The sequence below is a fragment of the Larus michahellis genome, chromosome 5 (genome assembly GCF_964199755.1).
Source record: "Larus michahellis chromosome 5, bLarMic1.1, whole genome shotgun sequence".
Lineage (NCBI taxonomy): Eukaryota > Metazoa > Chordata > Aves > Charadriiformes > Laridae > Larus > Larus michahellis.
Genome location: NC_133900.1, coordinates 58,854,638 through 58,868,987, shown reverse-complemented (window position 1 = coordinate 58,868,987; position 14,350 = coordinate 58,854,638). Strand labels below are relative to the sequence as shown.

Genomic DNA, 14,350 nt, shown 5'->3' with positions numbered 1-14,350 from the left:
CAACATGGGCCTTCCGTATCCTAAAGTTAAAACTATCTTTAAGAGTATGCCAAGCAGTGAATCTTCAGACTTCAACCCTGCTGTGCCAGGAAGCTAGGAATCCTCCTTGGCACACAAAAAACGTTTGGTAATTCAAAGTCAGAATCCATCCAAAGGCTATGCCAGTGGCACCACTTCTGTTCTCCTCATCATAATGAGGTCTGCCACGATGCTCAAGAATTAAGAAGGGGGGAAAACAGAGGCCGAAGTATTTTTCCAGGTCCTACGCTTGCTCAGTGGTGGCTGCAACTGGCTTAACCCATAGCAACGCTAAGACTGATTATTTCTTCCTTTCTCCCCTCCCATATTAGTATCAACCAGAAAACTGATATAAAGGTCTATTAAGCCAACCGTAAAAGCAGTGTATCTGAGGACTTGGTGGTATTCCTTGGTGTTTCCAAAACCAAACATTAAAATTACAAGGGAGAAGCGTACTTTTAATAATCTACTTTTGTATCATGCACTTGGAAGAAGCCATTCTTAGTTAAAGTTATCTGAAGTAGAAGGGATATTTTGACCAAGGGAGAAGTGCAGCAGTAATCTCCTAAACTTCATAATTAGCTGACTAATCATAAACTAGCACAAATCACCTAGCTATAATAGATATGTTTCATTTCAAATATTGCAACAACGCCCCAAAAAAGTCAAAAGACAACCGTAAGGAAAACAGACTACAAAACATAAAATAATTTGCTATCTACTGTGAATTAATGTAAATATTATTTATTGCTATAGATTTTAACTAGAAATAATCACTTTGCCCTAAAGCATCAATTCCCAAATGTGAGATTACACTATTTTTCTATCAGCAATTCCCAATTATGCTCAAACTTCTACAAGAAAAATTCTTGTCTGATTACAGTGAGACCTCAGATATAAAATGGGATATTTTTGTCTCATGCATCACCAGCAGAAATAAAGGTTGTGGGTGTTGAAATGGTTCCTAAATGACACCTGTACATGTTAGGCTCCATTCATTTTCTTCCCCCTATGTCGTATCTGCATATCCCCTCTTAGCAATAAGACTGCATTTTTTTAATCAACAGGCCTTAAGCATGCTTGAAAGATGAATCGGTATCAATATCCTATTATTATTATTCCTACTGCCTTCCAAAGATTTGTCTAACTCTTTAGAACTTAAATAAACCATTCTGATGATAATGAAAGAAAAGAAAAAGAAATTCATCTCTCTCACCTACATTCATTTACACATCTACAAAGAATATAAGTTATGACAAATACAGCAGACAAAATTCTAAATCCCCAGTGAAACACAGCTGCTGAGTAAGGTGATGCCTTGTCACAAAATTTATTTCAGGATAGCGCTGAACGTTAATAGCTAAAATGGATAGCTTTCTAAATGTCTATGGAGAGTCAATAGGAAAAACCCTATGACTATGAATAAAATACATAAATAACAGAGAACAGAGTCACTATGACAGTCTTGGTAAACTCTGTAAGAGGAAATTACTAAAAGAGTAAATTAAAATCAACAAATATATACAGTCAGCACAAAAATGCACATAAGCAAAAAGCTGATATGTCCTGTATACTCTCATCTATCTTACCATTTGTTGATAAAAGTGAGTGAGCTGCATTTTGCTGTGGTAACCACTTGATCTTGTTTATTTTTTCTTCTATCTCCAAGCTCTTCAAATAATCAAATTCAGGTTCATGGCTCTGGAAAGTGCTGTAAACATTGTACTCCCCCTGATTGTAAGGCTCATTTTTACTCTATGGAGAATAAGAACAACAAAAAAATGTGGTTTATGATAACAATCTATCTCCATCTCTTAGGAAAGCTGTATAAGCAGCCTTATAAATATAAAAATTTGGAAAATGCAATTTAATTTCTCATTTAAAACATGATATTGACAGATTTGTTTCTACCGGAATGAAATTTCCTCTAAGTATTGAAGCAACGTTTAATAAAAGGCAGAATTTTTGAAGAGATGTCAACTATTCAGGAAAGCTTTCTACAAAAGATACTGCCGATGGACTGAATTTAGAAGTGAAACATAAAGGTATCACAGCAAAGGCATTGTTTTAAATGGAATGTTTCCATCAAACAGGCAAAAGCTATTACAACAATGTATAAGTAAACCAAAAATAACATTCTTTTTTCTTAACACTGAAGCATTTTTGTTTGGGACAGTAAACTACCAAGTAGAAGATGCTTACCCTCTTTCACTTCCTCTCCAAAGGGGTGACATCCTGTTTTATTAAATCTTTAGATTATAAACAAGTTTGTTAGTTAGATCCAATTGAAGTATTAAAAATAAGGCCAGGTTTTAGCAAGCTATTAAGGACTACATTGGTAACTCACATACCTCAGGTTCCCTTTGGAATATAACAACCCGACCCCCCTTGTCACCAGTAGCCAGCAGTTCTCCAGTGTGGTTGAACTCAACTGTAGAAATAATATCAGCTGGAGGGAAAAAGAGAAAAAAGGCAAATTTTAGACTGCTACTACAACACAAAGCCATTAGAAATATCAATCACTCCACAAAAAATGCAACAAATGAGGGATCTGAAGGAATACAGATGAATTCAACAGCAAGTCACTAATGCAAACAGGCTGCATGCCATTACAATCTGAGGTTGCTACACAATGAAACAAGTGCAAACATAACGAGGCAAATTTGTGTTTCCAGCACATCTGCAGTTTGGGAGTGGAGGAGATCTCTGGAGAGGTTATGCTTCAATAAGAGCAATCTCAGGCTGCTATAAAGCTTTTTCCAGTATTGGAGACAGCAATGGCATTGGCCTCCTGCTATTTCCTCTAGCAAGGATCAACATAACATCTCAGTCCTGTTGTACGTATTATTTACTCTTCACCCTTTATGAGAGTTTTAATATAACCCCCTAACATTTATTTTCTTAAATATGTATTTGAGCCAAGAGTGCAAAAGCAAAGTACATGTAGCCTGTCCTACCACAGAGGAATGAAGGCAAAACCAGAATTGCTCACTGTGCAATGCTGGCAAGAGCCCACTCAAATCATCGTTTTTGGTAAATCATTTCAGCACCATAAAAATGTGTCATCAGAAGATAAAAAGATCCCAGTCTCTTCTTTTTCTAATTTTCAGCAACTCCCTTTCCCTAAGCAATTGCATCAGCTTAAACAAGAAACCTCATCAAAACCTGAGGCCAGTCTTGAGTACAAATTACTATACATCAGGATGAGAAGGGAGAAAGAGACTGTAGGAGCAAAGAACTGGTCCTTCTGCTTGTATGGCAGTAAATGCTAGAATCATAATCCACAGTTAATCCTACACTATTAGCATAATTTAAATTAAAATGCCTAGTGCAAGAGTAAATTAAGAAGCCATCATACATACAATCACAGGCAAATGCAGGGTATTACTCAGAGATTGCATATATGAATCCTCTATAATGATCAGTATTCACTCATCGGAAACATGGGCCAGATTTTTAGAAGCGTCAGTAGTTTGCAGCTCCCCTTTAGGCATAAAAAGCTGTGGATTTCAAACACGTTCATCATCCATCAGTTTATACTGAGAACAATGAGGCAACAGTGGGCTAAGCTCTTTTAAAAACCTAGCCCCAAATGAGTTCACTAAAATTCAAAGGAATTGAAATAACAAGTGGATGTACCATTTACTTGATACATTTTATGAATTGAAAACATCTGTTCCTATTATTCTTTTAATAAACTAGCAGTTGAGTGTTAGAAAGCTTCTATTGCCAGTAGCTCTCATCAGCAACACAGCCATCCAAAAGCCAGATTCTTACTGGAATGTTATAAACAAGCCACCATCTAAAAAAAGAAAACTATACGCTAATTATGGTAAAGAAAAATATCTTTTTTTTTTGAAGAAATATTCACCATCAAATTGTTCCGTCTAAAAAAAACAACAACAAAGCCAAACAAACAAACCAACCAACCTTCCTCTTTTTTTCCTCCACACACTACATGTATAAAGGAGGAAGGGGGAATCATAAAGCGTGTATGTCATTCTTTTTTTTTGCTGGATAAAAATGTATGGATTCTCTGAGAAAAATAGAACATGATGACTTACAATATTTTGGGTCTGAACCCAAGCCTTCTCAAAGTTAATGGCATTTGATTTTTACGTGGACTTCCACAGACTGTGTATTTTATAGGTAATAATCCCAAAAGCCCTAGTCTTATTAGAGTACAGTAAGAGTAGAAAGACTCTGCCTACGGTAGGTGATTCTCTGGGGCTTGGGATGAGTTGAGTTTGATTTTTAAAATTGCAATTTTTTTTAAACGCAAAAATCCAATCAACTTTCCTGGCATGTAAAGTTCATTTGTAGTGCCTCCAGTCGAAGAACATTTCTTGGCTATTTTGTTCTTATCTTGCAAAATTCATACTGATAGTAGGTGCGAGCTCCTGCTTATAAAATGATACCTGCATGATTTTACTCATTTAAAGTTTATCTTACCCCAACCAGAACTGCAGAAGTCTCGTAATGACAGTCCTTTTAGAATGGTGACTCTTATCTTAAGCATGCAATGGGGGAGAAGAGTAAATGCAGAGGGAAGGAATGTAATATCTATTAAAATATGTGTCTATTTGTGTGTGTATGTGGGTGCCTGCGTAACGTGTATGTGATTTTCTCAACGGGTCACAACAGAATCAGATAAAATAACTGTGCAAAAGGAACGAATGGCATTTGAACTTCTATGTGTGAATACACTTGCTATTGGCCTGGAATACTTCCACGATGGCATGAAATACTCTTCTCTGTGGTCACAATGGTCACAAAATATTATATTGCGCTTTACAGAGGGTATCGGCCAATGCCCAGTAAAGTCCACAGGAGTATTTGGACAGACTTCAATAGTAACTGAACCAGGGTTATAATGAAACAGCTCTGCATTTTGCTGTATTGCATGTCATTAAAATACTGTGTGCGGCTAAGTGATTATTGTTTAAAGAAAAGCAGCTCAAACACTAAGAATCTGTGGGCAGTGTGCAATGATGTTGTTCTGAGGCAAAATTCTCTCCTCCCCAAGGTGTTTCTTCCAGATGCATCCCTCCTTTCTATTAGAAAAACTAATTCTGAACTGGAGACTACCTATCATTTTTAAATTAACTTGTTCTGAAAAAAAGCAGATCCAATATTCCAACCTTAGAGGCTACGCAGCTTGTTGGTAAAAAAATTATCCTTGAATTGGAAAATCACTTTTATTGATCCTGTAAATAACAGCAGAAAACAACAGCTCCCCCAAAAAACCTTATCCAGCATATCTGTTAGCAGGCAAACATTAGTCATGCTGTTTTCATAAGAAAGATTAGCCAGGCTGGCTCTTCCTAAGACAGAGGAGATAGGAACAGAATCAACCAACAAAGCTCTTCGTACCCTTCTGCAGAACATTCACCTACATATTTATTAATGCTGCAGCAACATCAGCCACTATGGTCCCACCCTGCAGATTCTTCCATTGGAGAATGGCCGCCTGAGTGTACCGAGCAATTAACTGCCAGGTCTCACCCTCTCCAGGATATATAAATGCTCCACAATGGAAGAGCTGATAAATTTGCATGTACAGTAAGCCCTTGGCAAGGGATGGCAGAGATGAAAGACTCCTTCCAGCCTTCTTCTGCACTACACCTTCCATATCTCTGCTGGCAGTGCCAAGCTTTGCGCTAACGATTAGGATTACCAGAGACAGAGATAATTTACCTATTAAGAACAATTATGGGTAACCTCAATGTCAACTGGCAAGCATTTCCAATCAGGTTGGAAATCCCAACTTTTATCCGATAATAATCTTCCTACTCTGTTTTTTAATTCCCCATTTTGTCTATGCAGAAATGTATATAAACTTGGATTTAAAAGTCATGATGCTCAACATTTTCACTCAGTTTAAAAGCAAAACTTGGACACTCGAAATACAGATGCTGACTGAGAAAAGCAAACTGAAGACCTCCAAAAGATTAAACTACTCTGGGGGGTGGGGGGAGGAGTATACACCTGGTCATCTGTTCCACATCCTGCCACAGCGTTCCAGCAGACGCATTACAGACTTCATTCCCCGGGCTAATTTTACATATTCACAGAAAGACATCACATTACTCTACAGCTTAAACTGACAGGAAGTTTCTCCTGATCCAGTCTAAAGTATTTCATTCTCTGACTCCTAGTCACCTCTGTGCTTTTGTACCTCATTAACTAATTCTGCTGCAGCTTCACAGTTTACACTCTTTAAATGTGCTTAATGGTTATGTTGTACCCAACAGCTGCTGCTTAGCTAGATATATTCAGCTTTTCTATTAGACCTAAGTCTATCCATGTACATCTGGGCACATCAAGATATCTCTAGCTGATTGTACTGCTCTTCCCTCAGCTTCACAAATATTGTTCCAGCTCGGATGGGGGCAAACGAACCCTCCAGCAGCTCCCCTCAGGTTCAGTGTGGGTGCGATGAAAAAAAGGTTGGTACACACTGCCCAAATTAATTCTGGCCTTTATTTCACACTATCACATTTTGATGGTCACTTTCTTGCCTCTTACAGGTTTATTTTAAGGGATTTTAATAGTTTATTCCTATGTAACACAAACAGGTCCAAATACCTTTACAATAATTAGAAAAGTGTTACCTATATAATAAATCTTTGCATCATTTTGGGGCACTCTAAAGCAACTGCATGCCATTGTCCACCTAGTATGCACTCAGTGAAGTAAAATCTGAACGTACTTACACATCTTCATACAGTCTTTTGGTCAGAAACCTCAAGCAGCTCTAAGAAAAGCTCAACTATAATTTTCTGTATGTCCCATTACTAATAATTTCTACCTTTCTGAGCCCTTTCATTTGAAGGCTCTGGTATACTTTATTTTGCTTCATAAGATCATGAAAGCAAAGAAAATTTGAAAACTGTTTCCCCCAGCACACAAGTGCAGCTTTTGGGACAGCAGTAGCAAGTTTTGAGGACAAACAACATCACGCAACCACACAGGGAAAAGAAGATCAGAGAATATAATATTCTATTGAATTGCAATGTAATCCTGATAGAGAATTAAAGGATTTGGAATGGGCCAGAACACTGGAATTAACATCAGTATTTTTCTCAAAAAAAAAAAAAAAAGAAAAAAGCTGTGAAATTCTACCAGCCAGAACAGGTCAGAACTTCTCCTTTATATCACAGTCACCGCAATCAGCATGGCAACGCTGTCAGCCTGAGCTGACTGGATCAGCATCTAGGTCAGGTTTTTGTTGTGCATGTTCCCAGTGGCTAGCAGGCAATCTTGTAGTCTACGTTATTTCAACCAAGTTCTGACCTGGCCTAACCTTGGTTTGTGAAATCCAATAAGATCACAGTGCAATCTGGCATGGCTGCAAGCAATGTTCAGTCATACTGATACAAAAGTCCCTGAGGAGCATAATCTGGAAGAAACAACAGAGAAGCCTGCAACAAAGAGAGCCATAAAACAAAAGGAAAAATGGTAGATAAAAGAGGAGCAGTATTACAGTATCTTGTGTGAAGGCAAGGCCATTACACTGAGCTGTGTTGTCAGAATTTAGTTGAGACTTGGACACCAAAAAAAAAAAAAAAAGTAAAAGAAAAAAAAATGGACGGAAAGAAAAAGGCTGCTACGTGGTTTTTTTAGGCTGAAGTTTCAGAGGTTTTCTCAAGCAGCTAGAAAACAAAGCATGCAAAACCTCAAAAGTATGAGGATCAGATGAATCCCTTCCTGAACTAGCTGTCAGAGACATCCTTGACAACAGAAAAGTTTTCTACTTGAAGCAGCAGACTGTAACACACATTCACTCATGTTCATAGCAGTGTTATTCACCATCTTGGATCCAGGGCTTGTATGACACCAGAAACCACCCCTCAAAATTCAAGTAAACACAATGCAAAGTCTCACACATCACAGTGCCCACCCTGGCTGGGTCCAAAACTTAACACTAAAAGCCAACACACCAGAAAGCCAACTCCCCTCTACTGGTACACATAAACTACCTGATCACCTCTCCCAAGTCACCAAAACAACATAGGATACAAAGCCAGTATGCAGTTGGGTGGCCATATGAGAAGGACAGGTGAGAGAAAAAGAGAGCGCAAGGATGCACAAGATGGAGAGAGAAACCATCCAAACACGTTAAAATGAGCAAGAGCATGAGAAAGGGCAAAAAAGAGTGTACGTGAGAGAGCACATGCACACACGAGAGCATGAGAAAGCATGAAAGGGCATAAGGAAATGCCACAGCAAAAGATAAGTAAGTAGTTTGAAATGAAGGATCTATCTGTCACTTTGCTCCTGGGATTATCTGTCACCTTGGCAAATCTTTTACTTTGCTTTTTTTCTCGTTTATTGTGGCTTTAAAACCTGATGGAGTTTACGCTGCAAAATAGTAAGCATTTGTTTCATGTTAGATGGGCAATGCAAAACACAACAGTTTGGCCAAACCAAACTTTGAACATAGATGCTAATAGTGAAGTGCTTCAGGGATCGGCGTAACAAAGTGATCAATCAGTAACAGAATGAAATCTGGAGATGTGTGTCTGCTACACTTCATGGAGTTTTTTTCTAAATGACACCTTGCCTGGCTTCATTGCTAGCAAGGACAACCCTATCAGGGCAAAATCCACACAGCCCCACTTCATCCTTTCAAGCAAAACCAAGGAAGTTTATCGAGCTAAATAGCACCTTCTTCCTAAGTGTAACAATCTCTTCCTAATGCAAAATCCAAACCCACAGGGTCGAATGCTGAACAGCTTTTGAAAGGCTGCTTGGAGTACGAATGCTTCAGCTGGGGATGGTAGTAAATAATAGTTTAAAAAAAATAATAAATAGAAGCAACAAATTTCCTATCCTCAAATCCTGGCACCCACTGAGCAGATCTCTCCCTTTTTTCCATCTTTAATCTCCAAACTTCGGATTTTAGAAATTCTACACATGCACTGGCTGATGCATGAGACAATCACGATACCACTGAGTTTCAGAGGCCCATGCATCCCTGTATCCTCAGTGACCAAGGAAAGCACCTTCCCATTCCGAACATTTGAATGTAGGTTCAGTGCTCACTCAATGGGAGAACTGACTTGAAACAGAATCTAAAAACTAAAAGCAAAATTTGCACCCCTTCTATGAGCACCTATGACTACTGTGATTTATTGTTTCTAGCCTCCAGCTTTAATAGATTTGGGGTTTTTCTCCAATTTTTTTTAATGTATTTATTTCAAGACCTTAGAAAATGTTTTCAACAGCTTTTTAATCACATGCTAATTTCTAGCTGTATTTCTCAAATTAGAAAAGCAGGAAATGACACCCAACTATTGGAGCACAGTCAATGTGAAAAAAAAAAACTGCCTACAGCACAAATATGTAAAATAGATTATCTGAGTTCTGTGCTCTGTGCTAAAAACACTTCACACCGAATACAAGTCACCAAAATTCAGACTTTCATGAAGTGACCCCCCACTTCTATTCCTAATTTAAAATCTTAAAGCCCTCATTTCAGAGGTTCTGGCACCCATCTCCCTCCTGCAGAGTACAAGGCCTCCAGGAAAAGACGCCAAAAAGATTTGAACTTCTGCCCACTGAGGTAAATGGAACGTTTCCCACTACTTCAGTAGTAAATAAGGTCAAGGAACATTTGTCAGATGTGGCGTAGCTGAAAATTAGGACACATTTCTCAAAATTTTGGCTATGGTTTACATGCACTTCAGTTTCTTCATGTTCAAGGTGACCTGCTTAGATCATTGCAAAGATTCAGTTGTTAGTTCTGCAGAATACCTAAATTAACATTAATGTTATCCTTACTGAAGTCACTAAGTGCACTGTTTGTGCCTTCATAATCTGAAACACTCCATGGACTGACAAAAAGCTTTCTATAATTTTTTTTAATACCTATTTAAGGGCTCCCAGGTAGTGGTACTGCACCACCCACGGTAACGGAGCAGGCTCTCAGTGCCGTGAGGCTCCCAGTCCTCCGTGGGCACTCTGCTTGTGGCAGGTACCTCGGCTGCTGGGGATGTCCAGAGCAGCCAAGCCGGGAAGCACCGGTTCCTCCATCCTGTTCAACCTGAACAAACTGGAAAACTCACTGGAAAGCCTTTCACCTTCAGTAACACTAAGGCATTCGGTAACACTGCTCATAGCTCTTCTTAAAAACATCACTTAAAACTAAGAAAACACTGCAGATCAATCTTTTTTTTAGCATAAAGAAACTCACAGAAAGCTTATGAACTTCACATCCCCAAAAAGCTTCTTCACAGCTTACCCCTGCATAACACAGGTTAGCAATTTATTTTCCTGATATTTCTAGAAAAAATTGCAGCTGGACGTTGGTTTTTTCCTTTCTTTCTGTGTTTGCTGTCAGATGAGGCGGTCATCTAAGCTAAGGATTCAGCAACAGGCTTAAAAATGCTCCACTTTATAAACAGCACAATTAGGAAACGTGCCAGTCCACTCCTTTTACCAACCAACGCTGAAGGGCAAAAAGGGAAAAAATCGCCACAGACACCACATTATGTATTTACGACATCCAGAGCGGGCTTTAAACTGGTACTCACAGAAGGAAGCCTGCCTGAGCTGGGGGCTTCTGCTCAGCTCCTTGTTACTTCCCACCGAGGAGCTGCAGAGCCTGGCTGCCAGCAGAAAACAGATTAGAAATGGTGCTGCCAAGTGTTAAAAATGCTAGGCAACCGGGTTTTACTGAGAGCACAGAAAGACCTTGAACTTCATCCCTCATTTTGGAGCAAATAAATGCCAAAAATGGAAAGTGTACAAATTATTAAAATATACTAATTTTACTTTCACCGTCAGAAGTGATTATGCTTGTGCATAATAATTGCAGTGTTCTACAATAAGCAAACATCAAGTTATGCTAAAAGGCTATTATAAAACAAGAACAAAAAAAATCCCGTCCATATTTAGAATTCTAAAGGAAAATCGTTAATTTAAAATATATCAAAGAGTAATGAAAAGTCATCCAAAATTTAAAATACAATCCTGAATAACCAGATTCAAAACGAACATTATTTCCCGTGTATTACATACAAACTTCAATAGAATTTCACTGCCAGCTGGTTCTGTACTACTTTTTCTTTTTTCCCCCTTAACTGAGCAATTAAATTCCAGAAGCAAAGCTCTCAGTAATTCTGTCACTGCAGTTCTCCTGTTCAAAGCACTTTCTGGGCACTAAACCCCCCAGCAACCCAAGGAAGTCAGTAAGGAAATGTTAGCATTCCCATTTTACGCACAGGAAAAAATGAAACAGATCCTCCAGAGTTTTTATCCAAGATCAGAGAAGCAGTTTTGATTATACATATACTAAGGGACAGATAATCCAGGCTGTAGCTCTGCAAAACATTTCTATTTAATAAAGCTCTTAATCACTTGTCTAGTGATTTAAACATTCCGGTATTCAGTTCAAATGAGTATGCATGTTGTTAAATGAATATACTGCCAGAGCCCTAACAAATGAAGCCTCCCAATAGCATGCACTAAGGAAGAGTGAGCAGGCTTTTGGGTGAAGCGGGGGTGATATAACCTTAAAAATCATGAAGGGCAGCAGGTAGGAGCTGGACTAGAGCCAGAGTCTTTAAGCACAGAGAAATGACAAGGAAAGCAGAGACACAACAGCCGTATCTGCGCTAGTAAATGAAGGAGAGCTCCAGGACGTTCCTGGGCTCTGCAGTGCTGTGATGCATACTGTTAAATGGCTAAGAGTGGACCTTGACAGGCTTTTGGCTGTGATAAATTGCTCTCCCCCAAACGCCACTTCGGCATGGCTCAGGGGTTATCGCAAGCTGGGGACATGTCTCAACAGGTAGCACACACACAGCCGTGATGTTTTGGAAACAGTGGAATGTCACCCTCACAGGGACTGGGTCCTCCGTGCCAGCTGGGTGCAGTGCTCCCAAACATTCCATTACCTGGGCAGATGTACTTAGTTACTGCAACTCATAGGAATCAGTGTGGCACAGAGACCAACAACGCTCACATTCTGCTATGTCAAACACTATTAGGGTTTTCTGCTACAACTTTCAGGGGCCGGGGGTTCCAGAGCCTGTAGAATTAGAACAGGGAGAACAAACCACATTTGCTTTTCTCAGTCTTAATGCACAAGGGTATTTAAATCTACTGCTCGGACACTTTGACTACAGGATCCAAATAAACTACATCCAAATACTGTGAGCAATGTACAGCTCTAACTTAAGACATCACTGGACATCTCCTCTGTGGCTCCCAGCAGTGGACCAGCAAGCTAAGGTCACACACAGAGCTTGTTGGCTGTCATGGGAGCTCAATGCCAAGCTGTGTAGATACTTAGCTAACATTAGCATCTGTTTGCTTAGCGGGCTCCAAAGGCAGTTCAGCTGACAACTCTGAATTAGCCTGTGGGTCTGTCACAAGATCATGTAACTGTGGGACTTCTGGGAGTGCCTAATACTTCTTTGATTAAGATCACGCACATCATAATATATTACATCCATTCTCAGCATCCTATGAAATCAGTGTTTGTGACCCCTCAGAGTTATCCAGGTAGTGTGGCTGGCGTAAGTGTGTAAACTAAAGCCAAGCTCAAGATACCTTCAGCAAGTTTATATAATGATCCCTAGACCAGAAAAATCTGTTTTTTTGGTGTTAACAGGGGTTGCTGCTACTGATAGAACACCAAAGGCTGCTCCTAATCTCGTCTAAAAATGAACAGGACAACTGTTCTGTATCAGCTTCACTATCAACCCTACTGCTTTAAGGCTTGATATGAGTGTGGAAATAACATAATATAAAAATTTAGTAGTGGCTTACACAACTTTACTTTGGTCTAAAAGCTTATCTCATAAGATTCAATTCGCGAAAGGCCAAAGTCTTTATTTTACATACATATATATATATATATCTCCAACTAAATAAACATGAGGAAAGATGGGATTACTCATATGCTTAAAATGAAGGGCATGCTAAATCACCCTGTTATGTCAGGAACTAGAGGAACTCCTGTCCCTGAAAGATTTAATTCTAGATAGGTGGAGTATACAAAATCCAATGATAAATTTATCCTCAAATTTAAATGCATCATTTTTCTATAATTACTCAATTAAAAAAAATTACTTAAAAGAAAAGAGGACATTAAAAATCAATGCACCTTCCTCAGTTTGTGTCTGATAAAGAAACTTCAAACACTGTTAAAAGCCTCAGGAAATAAACATCCCTGTTTTGAGATAGTCCCAAAGGACACCAATTAGATAACAGGACTAGATCAGCATATATTACAAATGCTACAGACAATGTCTAAAACAACAACTGCTTGCTGGTCAGGCAGTTTCAGATATTTTTTCTACAAAGGAAACGTAGCTGCATGAAGGTAACCCAGTAATTATGTAAAACAGCCCTAAAAGCTCTTTCCAGTCTGACAATACAATATTGCAAGTGGGAACTCAGACCTTTCCCACTGCATTCACAACTGGGGAACGTGGAGTTCAAAGCTTCAAGCCTGTCATGTTTTAACACTAAGCACAATCATTCCTTCTTCATCAAAAAGTTAAATGCAAAATACAGCTTCTGCCAGCGTACCACTAAGGATGAAAAGTTAAAACCAAAATAGTCTGGAAAAACAAACATCACTAGGTCAGATTTCTGTCTCCTCTATAAAGATAGACCTAGAGGAATTTTCTTAGGAGCCTCCCCAGATCAGGAGGCTTCAAAGCACATGGTGATGTCTCATGAATCTGCAGGAATCTTCCCCAAGGCCATGCCTCCTGGAGCCATATAGTTTGAGAGCTGCTAATTTGCAGCCCACACAGATAACATTTAGACATCCAAGTCCTTGATAGAAGTGCAAGGCTTCAACACCCCCCCCCCCATATTCTTGAATCTGTGCTGTGCAATCATCGCCGGTTGTTAAAACGCAATCCACAGTAATTATAGCTGTGCTCTGAAAGCAGAGCGGCCTTTGCTGCAATACAGCAGTTCTGAGGCATGAGGCCAACTGAAGCCTCAAGTCTATTTTAATCCCACTATAATTATAAATGATGGATATATAGCTGAGATGCTTCTGAATTTTTGTTTGCACGAAGGTGTATTTATGCATTGCAGAAGAGCACTGCAGAGGAATATCTGAGCTAGCACTGACTGAATTGGCATCAGAACCAATATAACGTTAGCGTGACGCTGTGCCCGAGACATCGCTGCTGTCAGGACACACCGCCACGTTCAGAGCTAACTACAAAACATACCTTTTCACCATCCTGCATTAAGCAATGTTGACATATCCATTAAATACAGAATGAAGAGAAAAGGTGTTGACAGGTTTCTCTGAGGCAAAGCAGTAGAGAAACACACTGGTTAGTTGTTCAAAGGA

General features: G+C 39.2%; 1 protein-coding gene across 11 annotated transcripts in view; it reads right to left on the bottom strand.

The window, feature by feature from the left end:
* PPP2R2C (protein phosphatase 2 regulatory subunit Bgamma) overlaps nt 1-14,350 on the bottom strand; it is a 199,009-nt gene that overhangs the window by 57,969 nt on the left and 126,690 nt on the right. For all 11 annotated transcript variants that reach the window (XM_074587542.1, XM_074587537.1, XM_074587547.1 and 8 more), the window contains 2 exons: nt 2,370-2,467; nt 1,608-1,773 (listed from right to left, as the gene is read on the bottom strand). In XM_074587542.1, the coding sequence (XP_074443643.1) occupies nt 1,608-1,773; nt 2,370-2,467 (264 nt within the window). The remainder of the gene's footprint in view (nt 1-1,607; nt 1,774-2,369; nt 2,468-14,350) is intronic.